A 23943-nucleotide genomic window follows, 5' to 3' on the forward strand; every position below is an offset into this window, starting at 1 on the left:
ATGCTCCTGGAAGGGGCAAGACCTTGGGCAGAAGGGGTGGTAGCTAGCCTGGTAGCTAGTCTTCCCTCTCCAGCCTTTAGCATTACCAGGAGCACGCCATGCGGGGCTTCAGCAGTGATTTAAAGGGCCCGGGTTCCAACTGCTGCTGCCAGAGCAGTGGTAGCACCTGAGAGCCCCAGGCCTTTTTGAATTGCCAGTCTCTGAGGCAGTTGCCCCATGTGCTCCCCCCAGCAGTGCATCTGCCCTCTTTATTTGGTGTTGCCCTTCTTTCAGTGTTTGCAGGGTCAGTGCATGGGTCCCACAAGCATCCAGGAACAGATCTAAATTTATCTTAGAATTCACAGATGTTTGTCTTGCTTGAGGAGTAATGTCTTCATGCTAGAGGTATTCTAAAATGTATCAAACTTGACAGATAGGCGAATAGTGCCCCTCTCCGATGCAACATTTTAATAAAGTTGCAGTCTGCCACTTAAAATCTGTCCCTGTGTCTGTTCTCTTCCACTTGAATGTTCAGATCAATGAATTCAGGAATGCTGAAGTTAGCATAGCTACAGGAGAGCTTTCCAGCAACTCTGTGCCTGCTGGGGTAATGTTGTTCAGCAAAAGCCTATATATATTTATGTGAGGTACAGTTTGGAGGGAGTTGGAGAGTCTGAGGCTGGATCAGGGAGGAAGGCTTTAGAAATCATGTATATCATGTTTGCACCTGAGCAGAGTTTTGAATTCTTTGTGCATTTTCTCCAGGTCACTTTTCTGCCCAGATTACTGGCAGATCTGAGTTAAAATTGGCATTTTTAAGTGTTGAAGACCAAGTGGCTCTCTTGAACCCCTGAGGCATGTACGACACACAAATCCAGAATAGGCTGGAGTCCAAATGTGTGGCAGCCAAAGTGGTGCTTTAGGCTCCCTACTAGAGTTTCATTGAGGCAGTGGGAAGAACAGCAGGATGTTTCTTGCCAATGGGTCAGTCTGAGCAGACTCAGGCTTACCTGGAGGTGGCAGTTCAGGTATTGTATGTACCTGTGATCTAAGTTGTGTAACCTTGGCACTAGGTTACCCATCTAGATTCTCTCATCAGGAATTCAGGTTGGGTATCCGGATATTGATGGAGCACAATATCATAGGATGAAAATATTTCATACAGTCTTTGAAAATATCAGATTTGAATTAATAAAGGGTATCTTTCTTTCAAATCTAGATTTACTGCTGATCAACAGACTCATGGAATAGATACAGCTTTCCTTTGGGGACCAGCTTTTATGATAGCTCCAGTTCTTCAAGAGGCAAGTATTCTAATTTTAAAATGGTATAATATAGGAAGCAAAGAAAGTAATAATGTTCAGGGCTTTAAATCACATGCTGTGAGAGTATATATTTATTTACACCATCCACTTTTTTTATCCACACTCAATTTCACAAACAGACCTAGGTATACAGAAAGTACAACTAGGCTACGTCTACACTGGCCCCTTTTCCGGAAGGGGCATGTTAATTTCAGCGATCGCAATAGGGAAATCCACGGGGGATTTAAATATCCCCCGCGGCATTTAAATAAAAATGTCCGCCGCTTTTTTCCGGCTTTTAGAAAAGCCGGAAAAGAACGTCTACACTGGCCCCGATCCTCCGGAAAAAGTGCCCTTTTCCGGAGGATCTTATTCCTACTTCAAAGCGCCTACTGTATACACAAACTACTTGCTCAGTCTCACGTGGAAGATACCCTTGAATGGTGCCATCTGTAGCAGGAAAGGGATTGTAGAATTTGGAAGCAGGAAAAGGAAAAAATGTGAAGGAGAAACAGATATAGAATGGCTGCCTGCTTGTGGACAGAACTGTTAAACTAACCTCCAAATTAAAACTGGCCAAAAAATCTTGAAACTGGAACTTCTGAAAGAACTTGCGTGAAAGAATATGCTAGGAGATTCCTAACATCAAATACAAATTAAATCAAAGTCATTCTGTTAATCTCATAATGACAATTTTGAATATAGCATTGTATCCCTTTGGTCCCAGGATATTAGAAAGACAAGTGGATTAAGTAATATCTTGTATTGAACCCACTTCTGTTGGTGAGGGAGACACACAGATGAGCCACACAGAGCTCTTCTTCAGGTCTATATAGTTTGTCTCTCTCACCAACAGCAGTTGGTCTAACACATGATATCACCTCATCCAGGTTGTGTCTAGACTACACCTCTCTGTTGACCGAGAGATGTAGATTAGGCACATAGAAATTGCTAATGAAGCAGGGATTTAAATATCCCGTGCTTCATTAGCATAAACGTGACCGCCGCTTTTTTTCAAAACTGAGTTTTTTTTCAAAAAACGCAGTCTAGATGCAGATCTATCGAAAATAAACCCTTTTTCAACAGATCCTGTAAACCTAATTTTTTGAGGAATTCAGGATCTGTCGAAAAAGGGTTTATTTTCAACAGATCCACATCTAGACTGCCGGTGGGTGGGTGTGTGTGTGTGTGTGTGTGTGTGTGTGTGTGTGTGTGTGTGTGTGTGTGTGTGTGTGTGTGTGTGTGTGTGTGTGTGTGTGTGTTTGTTTTGTTTTGGTTTGGTTTTTTTAAAACTCTGTTTTGGAAAAAAGCGGTGGCCATGTTTATGCTAATGAAGCGCGGTATATTTAAATCCCTGCTTCTTTAGCAATTTCGATGTGCTTGATTTGCATCCCTCTGTTGACAGAGGGATGCAGTCTAGACGTGGCTGCTTTGTCTCTCTGTAAGGAGGTTAGTTACAATCTTATTGGTTTTAAAAAGGCACTATCCTGTAGATGCACAGGGCATTTTCTCCTGTTGTATGAAGCCATTAGAACCACTCATTCTTTTCTACCATTGAGTCTGAAGTACCAGCTCCAGAGCAGGATAGTTTGCAATCCTTGTTCTGAGGTATGGAGGATTTCTTTCCCTATCACAAGGTGGCAGGTGTCCAGTGCACCTGGACTAATTGCTAGCTACCCAATGGGACTTAATGGAGGGCACCTGGGTTGTAGAAGAGGGGAGAGGTTGCAGGTTGTGGCAGATGGCTGCAGGTATTACAAGTACAGGCAGTCCCCGGGTTACGTACAAGATAGGGACTGTAGGTTTGTTCTTAAGTTGAATCTGTATGTAAGTCGGAACTGGCATCCAGATTCAGCCGCTAAATCTGGACACCAGTTCTGACTTACATACAGATTCAACTTAAGAACCCCAGGCGTCCCCAAGTCAGCTGCTGCTGAAACTGATCAGCGGCTGATTCCAGGAAGCCTGGGGAAGAGCAACTCTGCCTCGGGCTTCCTATAGTCAGCCGCTGGTCAGTTTCAGCAGCGGCTAACTTGGGGACGCCTGGGGTAGAGCAGCTTGGGTGCTGCTGGGTTGGTCCAGTAGCGCCGCCGCTCCTCGGCACTACTGGACCAACCCAGCAGCACCCCAACTGCTCTGCCCCAGGCGTCCTGATTCAGCCACTGCTGAAACTGATCAGCCGCGGCTGAATCAGGACTCCTGGGGCAGAGCAGCTGGGGTGCTGCCGGGTTGGTCCAGTAGCGCCAAGGAGCGGTGCTGCGGGACCAACCGGCAGCGCCCCACCTGCTCTACCACAGGCCCCGGGCTTTGCTCCACATTTCCCTGGTCTGCTGGGGGGGGGGCACTAGCTGCATCCCCCCCCAGCAGACCAGGGAGACGCGGAGCAAAGCAACGGAGGACCCGGGCCGGACCATGGCGCTTCCAGATCAGCGCCGCGGTCCGGCCCGGGTACTCCGCGGCTTTGCTCAGCGTCTCCCTGGTCTGTAGACTAGGGAGACGCTGAGCAAAGCGGCCGAGGACCCAGGGCCGGACCCGTGGTGCTTCCAGATCAGCTGGAAGCGCCGCGGGTCCAGCCCGGGTCCTGCGCCGCTTTGCTCAGCGTCTCCCTGGTCTGCAGACCAGGGAGACGCTGAGCAAAGCCGCGCAGGACCCAGCCCGACCCGCAGCGCTTCCAGCTGATCTGGAAGCGGCCCCGGGTCCTGCGCCGCTTTGCTCCCCGTCTCCCTGGTCTGCTGGCTCCCGCAGCAGACCAGGGAGACGGGGAGCAGCTTTTCTCGCCCCGGAGGAGGCGGGCGGCGGGACCAGGCGTCCTGCCGCTCGAGTCCTCCGGGGCGAGAAAATCCCTGTTCGTAACTGCGGATCCGACATAAGTCGGATCCACATAACTCGGGGACTACCTGTAATAAATAGTTTCGTGCAGGGCAGCAGATACCACTAGGGATGACCTGTGAAGAATGCCAACCTATAGGCCAGAGATAGTTGGGGATAGACAGGAACGCAGATCTAAGGGAGGAAGGGCCGTACCTCACTTGGAACTGGAACAGAAGGGGGATTGAACCTTAAGGAAAGACAGACCCTCAGAGAGGAGGAAATGTACCCAGCGTGAGTTTTGAGTGAAAGAAATTAACCTTTAAATAGATCCTGAAGCTGCTGAGCACCTATGTATAACTCACACACCCTACTGGTTATGGTGGTTCACTGTCCCATGTAGTGGCAATTAAACCACTTGCAGAGAGAAAGAACGAGTGAGTTCTACAGCATTAGCTGAAAGCTTAGCTGGCTTATAACTCAAACCGTAAAGGCTCTTGTACTAAGCTCCAGAAGTCCCAGGTTTCATTCTGCTTGTTGGCATTGCATACACCCCAGAGGTACTTCAGCCTCTTTGGCTCAACCCAACTGGTGTTTTCAGAGGCTGCCCATTGATTTGTATCCTCTGTAGATCTATTCCCAAACAGGCTGCTGTTTGTCATGTATTTTTATCTTGAACTTGTGTCTCTGAAGTTCAAAGAGAAATTTATTATTCATATGTATCAAATCATTTTTGCCACCAGAGGAGATTGTTTTCTGAGCCTGCTTGGAGTCCTTCATTTTCAAATATCCCTAATATTCTTAATAGCTAATGATTAACTGGGGGAAGTTCATGGAGAGTTCAGAGAAGGGTGACAAGCATGATCATGAGCATGGGGAAAAGTCTCATCTGAAGAGACAGTGAAAAGAGTAAGATTGCTTATATTGGAAAGGAGATGAGTAAGAAGGGATATAATAAAAGTATGTAACTAATGGGTCAGATCATCTCCTCCTACTGTAAACTACCCATGAAGGGGGACTCTAGGAAGGACATTTCTCCCCAAGGGAATAAATACACATATCCCTACCCCAAACTGGTGGCTCTGTGGTAGACGGGGATTGAAAGGAGATGGATCACTTGATGACTTCTCGTACTGTTCATTCTCTCTGAAGCACTTGGCATTGGTCATTGTCAGAACACAGAATATTGGGCTTGCTGGACCTTTGATCTGATTTACTATGGCAGTTCTTATGTTCATCCATGGCACCTTTGGCTTCTATGGTGCACCTGTTCCCTGGCAGCTGAATCTTGCTTCTGCATGCAAAGGGGGAGATGTGCATGTGGAGAGTCTATGGGATCTTATACATGAGAATAACAACCTATTTTGATCCAAGAATATATGTATCTACTTATATTTATTCAAACAGTTTCCAGAGTAATCCTGTACTAAGCACTTTTACAACGAACATAACTTTCTTTCCGGAACTCAATAATAAACGTTTCAGCAAATATAAAGTAATAATTTTTAATGGCACTGTAGAAGATTTTAAAGAAGAATCCTAGGCAGAAGATCTATGTACCCTTGCTTCCTGTCACTTCCCCTTGCCCCGCCAGGAGGAATCAGGCATTCCAAACTGGGTATCTCATACATACCTCTCCCAAAGAGGCCTTTCCCTTCCAATAGTATCATCAATATTTCTGTAATCTCATACTGTTATCTAGTCTAAGGACCTGATCCTGAGGCACTGACACGTGTGTGAAAATTCTAAGCATGAGATTAGTCCCATTGAAGTCATATACATTGATGTCTACAGGGCCTGCAGTAGGATACAGAGCTAAAATAATTAATCTGACAATGCCATGGACTCATTCAATAGACTTGCAATGAGCCAAACTCAGCATGATGTGGGCAGCTGGCAAGCCCTGCTAGATTAGTCAGTTCTAATATATTGCTACATTAATAACACTTATTAATATCCAAGATGTTTTTGTAAAAGGGCTGTTGAGTATACAGATATTTAAGCGTAAAACAAAAATATTAATTTAGCAATGTACTGCCAAAAGTGTGAGAAAATAGCTTAATTACTTTTGACAATTACAGGGAGCAAGATCAGTGGATGTATATTTCCCTGAAGCATCCTGGTTTGACTACTATACAGTATGTATTTTAAAATCTTACTTTTTCTTATAGTTTGGACATGATTAAAATGTTATAGTCTACGTAAAATTAATTCTGAGCACTATTCAGCAATATCTTTTTCCAAGTGAAGAAATACACAAAAAATACTTCTGCACCAGGCTGGCTAATTGAGCAAGAAAATTACCCAGCTTTCAGTAGCATTTTATTTTCTATTTTTGGTTTATATAGCACCAAGACACAGAGGGCTACATTTTCAAGAGCAGCCTATAAAATCATGCCTACAGTTGTCAGGGTTTCTATTTTTATTTGCATTCATGAGTTTCAGATTTGCATGCTACACTGCTTTCATGCATACAAATCAGGTGGATATATATTTATCTTATTTGCACACCTGACTGCAAGATTGCACACAGCAATACAAAACTTTGCACACAACATCATTTTTGGCACTAAAAAAATGTAGAGGACAATCTGACAAATGAGGCTGAGGCCTCTTTTTGAAACGTCGTCTCTGAGAAGTCTGAAACAATCCAAGTTACAGAAAACAAACAAGTAATCATATTCATTCCACTCGAACACAAATCTTGAGCCTTGTAAGTGTTTTGTGTTTGCTCTGTGTTTAGTGTATAAATAGTTCTATTGCTTAGGGGCTGAATTTCCAAAAGTCCTCTGAAGTGGCCTAACTCTGCTCTTACTGCAGTCAAGGATGAAACTCATTTTGACTTCAATATGAGCAGACTTAGACCAAAGCAAACATCTTTGAAAATTTCAGCCTGAGAGTTCAAACCCCTCCTCTCCCTGCCTTCCCCCAAAAATACTTCTGCACTACACTGACTAACTGGGGAAAAGAAAAAAAAAATGATTACCCACCTAACTATCCAGTGCAGTTACAGATAGAGGACAGAGAAAAATGTTACTCATCTGGAACCTTAGACATTTTTATTCTTAAAGAATAATCACTTGGAGCTTTTTTCGATAGGGGAATTTTTCCACATTCATCCCTTGGCTCCAGGATGAGAGTCTAAGTTATCTTTTCCCTTTCTCCTTAAATAAGGATATAGTCCTGCAGGGTTCGGAGTATCTTCAGCTCACATTGGTAACTTCACACCTTAACAGAGCTCGGAGAAATGTTTTGTACAACTCTCTTTTTTTTTTTAATGAAACACATTTCAGTGTCACTGAATCTGCATTTAAAAACATGTCATTTTCACCAAATTGTGTTTTTTAAAGTAAATCTGAAAAAAATCCATTTCATTTTGATATTTTTAATTTCATTTGGATTTTTTTGTTTAGAAATTTCTTTCAATTTTCTTTAGCTTTTTTTTTTTTTTTTTTTTTTTTTTTTAGAAAAGTTAAAGCTCAAAATTAAAACTCTCTCATTTCAGGCCCAACAATACATTTCTATTAACCATATATATATATATATATATATATGAGAGAGAGAGTGTGAGTGTTTTCAAACTGTCATCGAACCAAGTAAAAGTATTTCAACAGTTCTGTTTCTCAACTCCCACCACCTCGCACCATGATAGCCCACATCTCAGCTGACTCTTGTGGCAGCACCTAAGAGTTTTAAGGAGGATATTGGAGGAAAATCAATTGGCTTAAGCTGATATCTACAGGGAATTATGCCCAAGCTTGATATGCAGCATGGGAGACAGCACAAATGCAGTTCTTTGAAAATGTAACAAACAAGGCTGACTTCATGGCCAATCACAGGCAGGAGTCAATTTTTTGGTACAGAATAAAAGATAAGTAGGGTGGGAGTGGGTCATCAATGTACCTAAAAGTAGTTTATATTTGATATGATAAAGAGAAGGAATCCTATAAAAATATAGAAAAAGAGTGGTGGTATGGTCAAAGTGATGGCCTAGGACATTCTGAATGGGCTTTTTCTGACAAAGAGCATGGTTTTCTTGAATTAGTATGGTATCATCTTGCCTCAAAGACTGAAAAAATGTAACAATTCAGAGATTATTCACAAGTTTCTCACAAGATACTGAACAATGGCAAATTTTAAAGATGAGTCATTGTAACTTGTTCATGATTGTTCTGTCTTTGGTATATCACTTATGCATAAATGCCACTGAATTTGATGGTGTTATTCTGGGGCTAAGTTCTAACCTCATTTACATCAGTGTAAATACAAATTTGTTTCATTGCTTTATAGCAATTAATGAAAGTATCTGGATTTAAAATAAAAAGCTCTTTAACGGCATTCATTTCTGTGGTAGGGTGATAAAGTGCCAGTTTCCTGGCACAGAAGGTTTGTTAGTGTTGATGCTCCATTGGACAAGATCCCACTCTTTCTCCGTGGGGGTTACATTTTGCCAACACAGGCACCAGCCACAACTACTACTCTGAGGTAACTACCACATAATAAATATTTTGAAAGAATATATCTCATTTGTCTGTTCAGAGGTTTTTTTTACAAGGGAAAGGAGTAAATAATAGCTTTATTCAGGGGAGCTGACAGCTTCTATGGGCCCCTAGCAAGGCGAGGGAGCAGCTCCATGCTCTCAGAAGGGGTGGAGTCAGAGGCAGCCAGTCCTCCATGCAGCGTGGCACTCTGGTGGTGATTAAAGGGGTCTGGGCCACTGAGACCCAGGTCCCTTTGAATCACTGGGCCTTGAGGCAACTGCCCCCCTTTGCATCACTGACAGCAGCCTGGCTTTATTCTTCTCATGGTGAAGGCCTTCAAATAAACAAAGTATTCATCCGTAATAAAAAAGAAACCCCTCCAGTGTAAAGATTAAACTTCAGTTTAAAACAAAGCTAAAATATACCATTTGGCCATCTCTGCTTGGAATCCCCAGTTTACAAAATTTACTTTTAAATCAAGTTTATGTACTTAGATGCTGATGGGAATAAGACTTTGATGTGATGAGCAGTGTGTCCAATTTTCCTTATATTGGCATACAATCGAGGAAAATAGGGTCGGCAAGCGAGCAACATGGCAATCAGTAGTCCAATGTAATGTGAGTAGATAGAAACCAAAGTATATTGTAAATAAGGGAAACTACATTTAGCCAACTCCTGGCACTATAGGGGATTAAGTCTTTATCCCACCAGTTGTACTTGTGTTATATGAATTCCCACACAGTGGGTTCCCCAATCTGTAAATCTCCTAGAACAGCATTTCCCAGAGGGTGGGTTCCAAACCTGCAGTGAGTCATGGCAAATATCTAGATAAGTCACCTCTTCAAGGGCTAGATATTATGACATCAGGGTGGCTAAGCCAAATATGTGTAAGAGTGCAGCCAGATGTGCTAGATTGCAGTGCCACAAATTGGGAACTAGCTCCAGCCCCATGTCACAGAATTACTACTGTGGGGTGGGCCCACTCTTTACTCACTATATGGCCTATCCTCCAAACAAGGCTGGGATTAGGATTGCAGTGCCAGGGCAGAAGGTGCACATATATAACGGTGCATTGGTGAGAGAAAGAGAGAAAGGAAATACACTTGTTGGGTGGCCTTAGTAAAAAGTTTGAGAACCAGGCTATGTCTAGACTGCAGGCTTCTTTTGAAAGAGGCTCTTTCGAAAGCATCTTTCGAAAGAGCCTCTTTCAAAAGATCGCGTCTAGACTGCAGGCGGATCTTTCAAAAGAGAAATCCGCTTTTTCGAAAAGAGCACCCAGCGAGTCTGGATGCTCTCTTTCGAAGACGGCCTCTTTACATTGAAGAACGCCTTCTTTCGAAAGAGGAACTTTCGAAAGAAGGCGTTCTTCCTCGTGAAATGAGGTTTACCGCCATCGAAAGAAAAGCCGCGTTCTTTCGAAATAATTTCGAAAGAACGCGGCTTGAGTCTGGACGCAGGGGAAGTTTTTTCGGGAAAAGGCTACTTTTCCCGAAAAAACCCCTGAGTCTGGACACGGCCCCACTGACCTAAAACTTTTCTACCATCTTGACCTCTCAGTGCAGGATCCAGCCAAAAGCTACTCCCAGCTTGGTAGTTGGGACTAGAAAGAAAAATGGGTCCTGCATCTACCTCTGCTGTATTGGCCACCCAATCATTTAATATTTGCAATAAATATGTGGCAAAAGAGTAAACTTTAGACATTCCTTCCATTCTTACCTGGAACTACGAAATACTCTGGGGAAAGTAGAAAGGCCCTAATTGCTTAGCCAATCAGTTGTAGGGGAAAATTTCTTCCTAATACCAAGAGTTGGCTTGCATATAGCCAAAGCAAAATGGTAGTTCCAGACAAACAGAACCCAAGAAATAATTAACCTGGCCTGAACTATCCTCAAAAGCCAGTGTAAAGGTGGGACAGGAGACACGGTCACGCTGCAACACACAATGCAGCAGCCAAACTGAGCCTGGGGGACCTCAATCATCCTGCCGACCACCTAACAGATGGCACATCAAAACTGCCAAAAAAGGCAGGGTCTTTTTCTCAGCAACTTTTCTGAGGGAGATTTCCCTCCACAACAGAAGGTGTTGCCTTCTTCAGCAGCTCCAGCAAAGGATCCCCCTATGTGATCATGTGGGCATTCTGGTCTATTTTATTTGTTGTAAAATCTGATTTAATAATTTGTAAAAATTACCTTTCTAGTTTTATTCTTCACTGGGGGGGGGGGGGTGAAAAAGTACCTCCATATTGATGAATCCTTCTAATTGAATTTCTCCTCAGCCGTCTGAATCCATTTGGACTTATAATTGCTCTGAATGAACGAGGAGAAGCCTCTGGGTCCCTCTTCTGGGATGATGGTGATTCTATTGGTAAGTTTGTCATACTACTGCAAAGCAGTCAGCCATCCTGACTCTCCTCACACCAATTTTTCACCAGTGTAACTCCACTGACTTAGTTGGAATTATTCCTGATTCATATTGGTGTGACAGGAAAATGGATTCTGGTCTCTCACAGGTATTAATCACGAGTGATTCTGCACTCCTATAATAATGTCACTGCACTCCTATAATAATGGTGTGAGATCAGAACAAGCACATCAGGCATAAAAAGATACTAATTAAGTTTCCTATGAAATTATTTTAGATTATTGCAGAACTGAAGATGTATAGGTAGCATTTGAAGAGTCATCCCAAAAGTCTGACTGTTCTTATTAGCCAGCTACCAGTAAATCCAACTGTGTATATATATGTCTTAATATTATGAATCCTGTGTTTTGACAGATTCTATTGAAAAGGAAGTCTATTTCTTGGCCAAATATACATTCAGTGAAGTAAGTAGCAATAAGGATTTTGGTACTTATTTCTGAAAAACTTTGTAACAGTTCTGATATTCAACATTTGAAGCTGGTGAACCACTTTGTCAAACAAAATTAGAGAAAGTTCAAAATAATCACACTGTTATATTGCATTGCAATATTTGTGTCATGCCATGCCACTAGAATATATAATGTATTGAGGAGTCGTCATGATATGCCCCTGCTAATACATGCTTCACCTCCCCTCCTTTTTCTCCAGGTACAGCTGCTGGAAGAGAGGCAATCTCTTTCCCCACATTCACTTGCTTACTTTTAGATACAGAGTGAAAGGGGGTATTACTCTTAAATGCAGGAGATGCTTGCATCTTTTTAACCGTCTTTCCAAGGGGGCACAGGAGAAAGCTCAGTGAGTTTCATGCTATCATCTACTCAATACTTCTAGCCCTGTGTTTGTTCCTGTGAAAGGTATTCCATGGAATCGTTCTGGGAACCAGCTAGTGTCTAAAGTGCTGATCACATGCAGTTCTTGAAACAAAGGCTGAGTGTCACTGTGTTTAAAAAATGGATAAGGAAATACAATCTAAGTATTAACTGAGAACTACTTTGAAATGAGTTTTCAAAAGGAGCTCGTATTTTATATAAAAAGTTATGGCTTCTGTTATAAAAATAACTAGTGATCTACTTCATCAAGTTATACAGATTGCCTTTATCTTGTCAACACTTTTCGGTGTGGTCTATCTAGTAGTGCCTGCTTCTCCTAACTGTCCCACCTGTTTTTTGTGTGTGTTTTGTTTTTTTAAACAAAACAAATCAGTTTATGAACCTTTCTATTAATTTGAGTCTGTGTACATTTTAGGTCCAGGACTTATAGTCTCCTTTTGTCTCCTGGTTGCATTCTCAGAGACAGCTGGTACAAGAATGTTGCCCATTTGCTATTCCAGGCCTTTCGTCCTCTTTCTCCATCTCTGGTCTCTCCACTGTATAGCAGATCTTATTGTCTCTGTTGGTCCCAGCTTTTTGGTTGTTGTTTCCATGGTTCTTGAGTCTAGGGGGGTGATTAAGCTGTGTTCTTATAAACTGAAATGATTCTCCTCTCCCTTCTGCCTATGCTCAGTATGTACTTTGTAAATGCCATTACATATTTATAATTGCAGTCTCTGGAAGGAAATATTTAAGACATACCAGGTATATTAGTGAAGACTGAAATAATTAAGAAGATGGGAAAATAACTTAGTCTCTATTTTAACCTATATTATGAATGTTGGCATGGTTTTCAGATCATACATTCCCAAAAGTTTGCCATCAGTAGAAATTATTTGGAGAAATTAAATTATATTTAATTTGCAAAGTGATACTGTTCCTAGAATTAGTTTTGTTAGGAGCAATGGCAGATTATAATAAACTGATGGGTATTTTTTAATGTTCTTGAAAATATAGAGAGATATCAGCTATTTTCTTGTGTATTACAGCAAATGCTGCCCAGTGTTCACGGTTCATTATCTAATTTTTTTCTTCTGGATGCACTGAGAACAATTTCACTTCTTTAATCTTGTTGTCTTAAGAAAAAATGGCATTTTCACATGATGTAAAGAAGGAAGAAGATTACTTTAGTTTTCTGTATTCTGTATTTAGATATTTACTGTAGGCAGACTACAGAAAAAGAGCAAACAGATTTATATTAAATTGGAAACTGTGCAAATATGATTGTTGACTTAGTGGTGCTTCTATTTCTCATTGCTCATATATGATTGTATCTGTAAATCCTTGTCTGAAATTTCTGTTTGTATTCTGGTAACCTCCAATGTTAAGATTTTATTACCAGTATACTGAAGTAAAAAAAATCATTCTAGATCACAAATTATAAATGTATGACAGATGTGTGACTTTGCAACATATGGGAGTCCTCACTGTATCATAGAATCATAGAATCATAGAATAATAGGACTGGAAGGGACCTCGAGAGGTCATCGAGTCCAGCCCCCCCGCCCTCAAGGCAGGATCAAGCTCCGTCTACACCATCCCTGACAGATGTCTATCTAACCTGTTCTTAAATATCTCCAGAGAGGGAGATTCCACCACCTCCCTTGGCAATTTATTCCAATATTTGACCACCCTGACAGTTAGGAATTTTTTCCTAATGTCCAATCTAAACCTCCCCTGCTGCACTTTAAGCCCATTACTCCTTGTCCTGTCCTCAGAAACCAAGAGGAACAAATTTTCGCCTTCCTCCTTGTGACACCCTTTTAGATATTTGAAAACCGCTATCATGTCCCCCCTTAATCTTCTTTTTTCCAAACTAAACAAGCCCAGTTCATGAAGCCTGGCTTCATAGGTCATGTTCTCTAAACCTTTAATCATTCTTGTCGCTCTTCTCTGTACCCTTTCCAATTTCTCCACATCTTTCTTGAAATGTGGCGCCCAGAACTGGACACAGTACTCCAGCTGAGGCCTAACTAGTGCAGAATAGAGCGGCAGAATGACTTCACGAGTTTTGCTTACAACACACCTGTTGATACAACCTAGAATCATATTTGCTTTTTTTGCAACAGCATCACACTGTTGACTCATATTCAACTTGTGGTCCACTATGACCCCTAGATCCCTTTCCGCCATGCTCCTTCCTAGACAGTCGCTTCCCATCTTGTATGTATGGAACTGATATGTTCCTTCCTAAGTGGAGCACTCTGCATTTCTCCTTATTAAACCTCATCCTGTTTACCTCTGACCATTTCTCTAACTTGCTAAGGTCATTTTGAATTATGTCCCTATCCTCCAAAGAAGTTGCAACCCCACCCAGTTTGGTATCATCTGCAAACTTAATAAGAGTACTCTCTATCCCAATATCTACATCATTGATGAAGATATTGAATAGTACGGGTCCCAAAACAGACCCTTGAGGAACTCCACTTGTTATCCCTTTCCAGCAGGATTTAGAACCGTTAACAACAACTCTCTGACTACGGTTATCCAGCCAATTATGCACCCACCTTATCGTGGCCCTATCTAAGTTATATTTGCCTAGTTTATCATTATGCTGTATATTCCTCTATAAGTATGCTGTATATTCCTCTATAAGTATATAAAAGCATCACCCTAAATTAGTAGGGTTCCGGTTAACTGGTTGTGGCTGAATAAGTTTCCCGCCCAGCTTGGGAACAGGGCTGCTCCAGCCACATGGGGTCCACCACAGCAGGGGCTGCTCCTGCTGGCTGGCTGGAGCAGCTCATGTCTGCGGTGGAACTGGCCTGGCTCCCCCACCAAAAATTACACGCTGGCTCCCCGGGAGTGGAGTGGGTGGGGGAGCCGGCTGCAAAACTTGCAGTGAAGCCTTCCTTGACTGATTGGGCAGCACTTCCTCAGGACTCATTAAGGAGCTTTGCTTAAGTAAGGGCTGCAGAGTTAGTCCCCAAAATTTATATTTTCATTTGAACAACCAAGGAGGCTTTAAATATATTACAGGTCTACGAAACACAGCTCCCTAGAAATAATGTAATTCCTCAATGTCTTTAATGTTGTGAAATTTGATGACTAAACGGTTTGTAGCAGAAGTTTCACTATTAGGATAATAAAAACATGAGATTAAATATATGTTACCCAATAAACACAGAAGGCATTAACTGGAAATCACTTCGTGTATACTGTAGATAACTACTATACTTACTTTAAACTAAGTAAAATTCCCTGTCGAGATTTTGGTACTGTGTGTGACAGTGTAATATCTGAGTGGGGTATTAAAACCAGTGCTACAATAATGAAGAAGTCTACGAAGATTTCATGTTCATACTGTAAATATTTATTTATTTCCAATTTTGTTGGTGGTTAATTATATGCAATATTTTATTCTGTATGAAAACTGTGTCCACTGTTACTATTCTCTACCTTTCTATTTTTAAAATGTGTATACTTTATAGGACATTTTGAATGGAGTAAAACAATGAGATGTAACAAGTATTCAATAAGTAATTTCCAGTTAGTTACTATTAATCTAAAAATTCTTATTCTGAATTATTATAGGGCCAAATGAAGACAAAGATTGTTAAAAATGGCTACCGGGGAGTTGATTCTCTGATATACAACACAGTTCAAGTTCTTGGTGTGACTTCAAGACCTAATGCTGTTGTTTTGAATGGAAAAGTCATCAAGGACTTACAATATCAAGCAAATGGGGTAAGAGTTGTGCTGACAAATTACGAATGTGATTTTTCATAAGTTTTTTCCCAAACTCAATGAACAATGCTAATATTTTCCCATTCAAGTCTTGTTTTGTTCAAAAAACAAAACAAAACTGGAGATCAAATTTTTGTACATCAGAGTATGAGGTTAACTTTGCAAAAAGTCACAAGAGTAAGAATAGAAGATTTCTTGGGTTTCGTTACAGAAAATTTTCTCTTGTCCTTACACACGTCTTTCTAATTTTGTAAAAATTTAAGAAACAACAAATAGTCCGGTAGCAGTTTAAAGACTAACAAAACATGTAGATGGTATCATGAGCTTTCGTGGACATAGCCCACTTTTTCAGATGACCAGAGTATTGGATGTCTGCAGTGATTTTAGCTATGCTGGTCTCTGCATATGAGAAAGACAAGACTGATGAGGTAATATATTTTTTTGGTTCAACTTCTGATGAAAGAAGGTATTAGTTTTCAATCTACACTACAGCTCTTCTTCGGCTAGGGAAAAAGTCTGCTTCCTTCCCCAGACCTGAAGAAGAGCCTTGTGTAGCTTGAAAGCATGTACATTCTTCCAACAGAAGTTGGTCCTATAAAATATTATCTTACTTACCTTGTCTTTCTGCTTTTGTGTCTATGGCTTACAGAAGCCTACATGCCCTGATTTATAAAATAACATTCCCACAAATAATTTTGTTGTTATAATAGTCACTCCATTCTTAGAGCTATGGAGATATATTAGCTGCTGCTGTTGTGTTTATATTCTCAAATCTGCCCCAATGTTATTTAGCAGCTACTTAAAATATCTGAAACACATGCCTACTTCATTATTTTTTATCAGAAATGGGTGCCCAGATTGTCCAAAAAATGGATATAGTTAATTTTAGTTGGTGTTTTCCTATTTTCACATGCAAACCTGGGCCTGGTTCCATCACATCTTTCCTCACAATCTGGACCCGTTGACTGGGGCTGTTTCTACTATGGAAAACTCAGAAAAAAATTCACAAATTTGGAGTTCTAAGAAACTTACAACCAGTATATTTAAAAACAAACAAAAACAGGTGCAGACCTCACTACTTTCTCACAGTCCCGAGACAGTTAAAATACAGCATGCTATGCAAGAACAAAAAAAAAAAGATATTTGCTATTAGAAACATAAATAATTCATACTCAGAGTGGTTGTGTATGAGAGAGAATTTGAAAAAAATTCCAGATGATTAAAAAAAGCCTAATAAAATGTAAATGCAGCTTTTATGGGGTTATATTCAATATGGTTGAGTGTTCAACTCCTCTTTTACATTTATAAGCGTTGCTTCTCCTAGGAAGCTTGAGTGTAATCATTAACAAAGGCTTCTCAGATTATCAGTCGGGTATGAAGAACCCCTCTTCACCGGACAGTATGTCTGAACAATAGTGGTGAAACAACTTTAAAAGAGCATGTAGGGAGGAAAAATAGATCTGTTCTAGGTTCTGCATAGGCTTGTGATAGTTACTTCTGTATTCTATAAGGAGTATGCTGATACTGATTGCATCAGCATAGATGTGCCAGGCTTTGATATGGGTATCAGTGTATAAGAGCCCTGGTTTGCCTAAAGATGAGGGAAAATTGCTATTCTGGAAATTAGAATGAAATCAGAATGGCAGAGGGACTAGGCTCCTTAAGGGAATATAGCGGGAAGCATGCTTCCCTTGTGCACTAGAAATCTCAAAAAAGCATTTTGTCTCTGTGGTGCTTTTTTCTATGGGCTATGTCTAACTACATACTACACCCCAAGGTATTTGTATATAAATAGAAACAGTTTACTTAATAATCAGCCTCTCCTCCTGTCTTATTCATTTGGTGATGCTGTATCCAACATTTGTGATATCACGGAATACGTTACCATAGATGCCTTTGTTGTTGATACTACAAACACTGATCCGGAGTTTTAATGAATAAATTAATCAGGCAGAGGAGGCATATTACAGAGAAGAAAACTTCTGTTTATAAACAGATTTCTTTGTAAGAAGCAATGAAAAATAGGGAAATATTGCACCTGGCAGAACAATGGGATTCTGGAAGAATATCATGGACAAAATCCTTAGTGATGCTGTGAACATTCAACTCCCACTGGCAGTTTCTCAGGATTTGGCCCCGATTATTTGAAGTTTGCATTCTGTTACATGGTCTATTTCACTATAAGTGTGATTTTTTTTCACATTTTAAAACAGATACTCTCTTGTTGATTTTTCCAGGATAAAATATAATCTGTTTACTGTGTAACAAAGTCCCTATCTCCTTTACGTCACTATTTCTAATTCTTAAGACTTAACCACTTCCCACCCCACAGATGTGCAGTAGCCCATAGGAATATTATGCCTTAAGAGCTGTAGAAATTCCCCTATAATGGGTACAGGAGGAATGACAGAGAGGGGGTCTGCTAGCTAGGCTGAAATAAAAATGACCTGAGAGTAGTAAGATCCTCCAGTCTCTTCAACACAGACCACTTTGGGGGCTAATTTATATTGTATAGAGCTACTACCAGTCTTGTTACCTCTTAAAGACATACAGGCAGTCCCCGACTTACGCGGATCCGACTTATGTCGGATCCGCAGTTACAGACGGGGCTGCCCCGGAGGACACGGACTGCAGGACCTCGTGGTCCTGCCGCCCGTGTACTCCGGGGCTTTCTCCGCGTCTCCCTGGTCTCCCTGGGGAAGCCGGCAGCGGAGCAGCCCAGGCGAGCCTGGGCTGCCCTGCTGCCCGAGCCCCTCCGCGGCTTTGCAAAGCCTCGGAGGAAGCCGGCAGCAGGACAGCCCAGACGCCCCGCGGCTGTCCCGCTGCTGGCATCCTCAGAGGCTTTGCTCCAGCAGACCAGGGAGACTGGGAGCAAAGCCGCAGAGGACCCAGGCGGCAGGACCGCGGTGCGTCTCGGTCCGCCGCCCGCGTCTTCCTGGTCTGCTTGGGTGCGGGGGGCGCAGCTAGTACGCCCCTCCCCCCAGCAGACTAGGCTTTTCTCCAGACACCTGTGGCAGAGCAGCTGGGGCGCTGCAGGTTGGTCCCGCAGCGCCACTCTGGGCGCTACTGGACCAACCTGGCAGCACCCCAGCTCCTCTGCCCCAGGCATCCTGATTCAGCCGCTGCTGGTCAGTTTCAGCAGCGACTGAATCAGGACGCCTGGGGCAGAGCAGATGGGGTGCTGCCAGGTTGGTCCAGAAGCGCCGAGGAGTGGCGCTACTGGAGCAACCCAGCAGCAGTCCAGCTGCTCTGCCCCAGGCGTCCCCAAGTCAGCTGCTGCTGAAACTGACCAGCGCTGACTACAGGAAGCCCGAGGCAGAGTTGCTCTGCCCCGGGCTTCCTGGAATCAGCTGCTGATCAGTTTCAGCAGCAGTTGACTTGGGGACGCTTGGGTTTCTTAAGTTGATTCTGTATGTAAGTCAGAACTGGCGGTCAGATTCAGCCACTGTTGAAACTGATCAGTTTCAGCAGCGGCTGAATCTGGACGCCAGTTCTGACTTACATACAAATTCAACTTAAGAACAAACCTACAGTCCCTATCTTGTACGTAACCCGGGGACTGCTTGTACATAAGAACGGCCATACTGGGTCAGACCAAGGGTCCATCTAGCCCAGTATCCTGTCTGCCGACAGTGGCCAACACAAGATGCCCCAGAGGTAGGGAACACAACAGGTAATCATAACATGATCCCTCTCCTGTCATCCATTTCCAGACAAACAGAGGCTAGGGAAACCATCCTACCCATCCTGGCTAATAGCCATTGATGGCCCTAACCTCCAGGAATCTATCTAGCTCTTTTTTTAATCCTTTTAAAGTTTTTGCCTTCACCACATCCTCTGGCAAGGAGTTCTACTGGTTGACTGCGCACTGAGTGAAGAAAAACTTCCTTTTGTTTGTTTTAAACCTGCTGCCTATTAATTTTATTCGGTGACCCCTAGTTCTTATAGTGTGGGAATAAGTAAATAACTTTTTCTTATTCACTTTAGCATACCAGTCATGATTTTATAGATCTCTATCATATCCCTGCTTAGTCTACTTCTATGTAAGCTTAAAATCCCAGTCTTTTCAATCTCTCTTCATATGGGACCCATTCCAAATCCCTAATCATTTTTGTTGCCCTTTTCTGAACCTTTTCTAATGCCAATATATCTTTTTTGAGATGAGGCGACCACATCTGTACGCAGTATTCAAGATATGGACGTGACATGTTTTTATACAGTGGCAATAAGATATTCTCTGTCTTAATTATCTATCCCTTTTTTAAGGGATTCCTCACATTCTATTTGGGTTTTTTTCACTGCTGCTGCACACTGAATGGATTTTTCAGAGAACTATTCACAATGACTCCAAGATCTCTCTCTTGAGTAGTTGTAGCTAAGTTAGTCCCCATTATATTGAGTGTATAGTTGAGATTATTTTTTCCAAGGTGCATTATTTTACATTTATCAACATTAAATGTCATTTGCCATTTTGTTGCCCAATCACTTAGTTTGGTGAAATGTTTTTGAAGCACGTCACAGTCTGCTTTGGTCTTCACTATCTTGAGCAGTTTGGTATCATCTGCAAACTTTGCCACCTCCCTGTTTACTCCTTTCTCTAGCTCATTTATAAGTAAGTTGAACAGGACTGGTCCCAGGACAGACCCTTGGGGAACTCCACTAGTTACCTCTCTCTGCTTTGAAAACTTACCATTTATTCCTACCTTTTGTTTCCTGTCTTATAACCAACATCAATCCACGAAAGCACCTTCCCTCTTATCCCATGACAACTTATTTTACTTAAAAACCTTTGGTGAGGGACCTTGTCAAAGGCTTTCTGGAATGCTAAGTATACTGTATCTACCGGATCCCTCTTGTCCACATGTTTGTTGACCACCTCAAAGAACTGTAATAGATTAGTAAAGCATGATTTCCCTTTACAGAAACCAGGTTGACTTTCCCTCAAAAAATTATGTTCATCTATGTGTCTAACAATTTTATTCTTTACTATAGTTTCAATTAATTTGCCTGGTACTGACATTAGACTTACTGGTCTGTGATTGCCAGGATCACCTCTAGAGGTTTTTTTAAATACAGGCAGTCCCCGACTTACGCAGAGCAAAGCCTCAGAGGCGCGGCACCCCGCTGCTGCTGCTGCTCTGCTCCCCGTGTCCCTGGTCTGCTGGGGGGGGGCGCGGATAGTGTGCCCCCCCCCCAGCAGACCAGGCTTTTGTTTTGGACCCTGGAGCAGAGCAGCTGGGGCGCTGCGGATTGGTCCTGCAGCACCCGCTCTGGGCACTACTGGACCAACCCGGCAGCACCCCAGCTGCTCTGCCCCAGGTCCTGATTCAGCCGCTGCTGGTCAGTTTCAGCAGTGGCTGAATCAGGATGCCTGGGGCAGAGCAGCTGGGGTGCTGCTGGGTTGGTCCAGTAGCGCCGAGGAGCGGTGCTACTGGAGCAACCCAGCAGCACCCCAGCTGCTCTGCCCCAGGCGTCCCCAAGTCAGCCGCTGCTGAAACTGACCAGCGCTGACTACAGGAAGCCCGAGGCAGAGTTGCTCTGCCCCCGGCTTCCTGGAATCAGCGCTCATCAGTTTCAGCAGCAGCTGACTTGGGGAAGCTTGGGGTTCTTAAGTTGAATCTGTATGTAAGTCAGAACTGGCGGTCAGTTTCAGCAGCGGCTGAATCTGGGCTCCAGTTCCGACGTACATACAGATTCAACTTAAGAACAAACCTACAGTCCCTATCTTGTACGTAACCCGGGGACTGCCTGTATTGGCATCATGTTCGCTATCTTCCAATCATTAGGCTGATTTAAAGGATAGGTTACAAACCACAGTTTTCCTCCTGCTCCAATATCTCAACACCCTGCTCCACCTCCCAGCCCCGTCATACCTAACCTCGTGGTTCCCCCACCCATATTCCACTTCACAGCCCCGTTGGACCCAATACCCCAGACACTGGTCTCCCGACCTCAATCCTCTGCCCCTGCAATCCACTTGCCAGCCCACAGCTCCATCTGGCTGTTCTACTTAGTCTGCCTGCTCCCACAACAGCCTCCTTGTCCTTCTCCTACCCCTGCCCCCCATAGCTCCTGCCTTCACTGCACTGAGCACAGCCCTGCCATAGAGTGGCCGCCCCCTCCCAGTGTGGGATGGAGGGTGCAGTTATTTGGGCTGCATAGGGCACCAAAAATCATAAAGATGGTCTAGTTACCCACCCTGCTCTAAACACTGGCCACCATTGACAGGTGTTTTATCCAACCATAAAACCTCCAACAATGTGGGTTCCACAACCACCCTTGGAGGCCTGTTCTAGGACTTAACTACCCTTATAGTTAGAAAGTTTTTTCCTAATATCTAACCTTAGTCTGCCTTGCTACAGATTAAGCCCACTAAAACTGTAATGGATATGGAGAACAATTGATCACACTCTTTTGAATAGCAGTCCTTAATATGTTTGAATACTATATTCAGGTTCCCTTTGGTTTTCTTTTCTCAAGACTGAATGTGCCAAGCTTTTAAACCTTTCATTATGAGCCACGTTTTCTAAACCTTTTTATCATTTTTGTTTCTGCCCTCTGGACTCTCTCTAGTTTGTCCATATCTTTTTCTAAAGCACGGCACTCAGAATTGGACACATTACTCTAGCTAAGGCCTCATTAGAGTGTGCAGAGTGGGACAATTACTTCCTATGTCTCATAGACAGCACTTCTGTCAATACAGAAGATTAGACTTTGTTGCAACTGCATTATATTGATAGTTCATATGCAGTATGTGATATATTATAATGCCCAGATGCTTTCAACAGAACTACCACATCACCAGTTAACTCACCATTTTGTAGCTGTTCATTTGATTCCCCGCCCCCTTCCTTCATGTCGTATTTTGCACTTGTTTCTACTGAATTTCATCTTGTTGATTTCAGACCAGTTCTCCAACTTGTCAAGGTCTTAATGAATTCTAATCTTGTCTTCCAGAGTGTTTTCAAATCTTCCCAGCCTGGTGTCATCCACAAATTTTATAAGCTTGCTTTCCATTCCATTATCCATTGAATAGTACTGAATCTGGGACTGACTCCTATGAGGCTCCATTACATATATCCTCCCTATTTGACAATGAACCATTTATAGCCACACTTTGAAAGACCATACTCAATCAGTTGTGCCACCCTTGTGTATACACCACATTTTCCTTGTTTGCTTATGAAAATACCACATAATATTTTCATAAGCAAACAAGGAAAATGTGATCTATACACAAGGGTGGCACAACAAGTTGAATATGGTCTTTCAAAAAGGAAGTAAAGTCTTACTAAAATCAATATATAAGTTAAGTGCCTGTATAGAGAACTATCAATGATAAATAACTATTTAGGCATTGAAGTACAATGTTAATACAGTTGTACAAAAAGTATCAGCCAGAATACATAAGATATATTGTTGATTTATCTCTCACAAAATTATAAATGTTGAAATGCTTATAGGTAAGCCTTTGATTCTCAGTCTAGAGAATCTGCCACAGAATTCTCCACTTCAAGTAAAATTATACTTTTGAGTCTCATATTTCATTTTTAAAAGATTGCTTTTAGCGCTCATAGTTGGAGAGATTACACTTAGTTCACATTTTCAAGGTTAATGCAGTAATGTGAACTCAGATTTGTAGGGAATCTGGGGGAAAATAAGGCTTGAGAATGAATTTCTCCCATTCATTATAATGAGTTGCTGCTTCTGAAACCTACACATAGTCTGTGGCATAATGGAAACTAAAAATAAGGAGACAGCATAAAATGAATTAAATTTAGTATCAATTTAACAATGCGACTGCTACTTTGGTTTGATTTTTAATTTAACATGTTCACCAAAGTACTAAAGAATTTTGGGAGTTCTCTGCAGAACTTATGTCCAGTTTGTTACCCACGGGGTCTTGCCTATATGGTCAAGGGAAAGGTCTTATGGCAGTCTATACTCAAGCTGATGTTCCTGTTGAAGTTGTGGAGCTGCTTTCAATTATCTTAGCATATGTTTTTAATTAATTTTGTTTCACTTTTCCCACAGAAACTCACCCTTCAGATTTCTGTACCTCTTACTGAGGAGCTGAACATTATACTTCAGTAGAATTTTTAGAAAGTATTGCTGCATTTCAATATAAATTAATCTCAAATTTGATGTCATTCCAATTTTAATGTCAAAATAAAAAAGTCGTTTGTTGCATATGTTTCTGATGTATTTTTCATATCATGTCAGTGGAATGTAAATAGCCATTTTATTTTTTTAATTCAACAATTATTCAGTTAAAAGAATATTAAGATTATAGAGAATTCAGTAACAATCACTATGTGATGAAAACTACCTTAGATTATTGCATATCCACATGAAAGAAAAAAAAAGCCTGGAAAATGTCCTTCCTCTTTTGAA

The 23943-nt window shown here is 42.0% G+C and overlaps 1 protein-coding gene across 1 annotated transcript in view; it reads left to right on the top strand.

Moving 5' to 3' along the window:
- The window catches only part of LOC102463469 (sucrase-isomaltase, intestinal-like), a 91466-nt gene extending 67735 nt beyond the window's left edge, over positions 1–23731 (top strand). Inside the window, exons 17-23 of the mRNA XM_025183243.2 lie at positions 1199–1283; positions 6173–6229; positions 8446–8576; positions 10848–10936; positions 11348–11397; positions 15397–15549; positions 23584–23731. Of these exons, the coding sequence (XP_025039028.2) occupies positions 1199–1283; positions 6173–6229; positions 8446–8576; positions 10848–10936; positions 11348–11397; positions 15397–15549; positions 23584–23643 (625 nt within the window). The 3' untranslated portion in view covers positions 23644–23731. The remainder of the gene's footprint in view (positions 1–1198; positions 1284–6172; positions 6230–8445; positions 8577–10847; positions 10937–11347; positions 11398–15396; positions 15550–23583) is intronic.
- Positions 23732–23943: the final 212 nt, after the last annotated feature.

This window comes from Pelodiscus sinensis, chromosome 1 (genome assembly GCF_049634645.1).
Source record: "Pelodiscus sinensis isolate JC-2024 chromosome 1, ASM4963464v1, whole genome shotgun sequence".
NCBI lineage: Eukaryota > Metazoa > Chordata > Testudines > Trionychidae > Pelodiscus > Pelodiscus sinensis.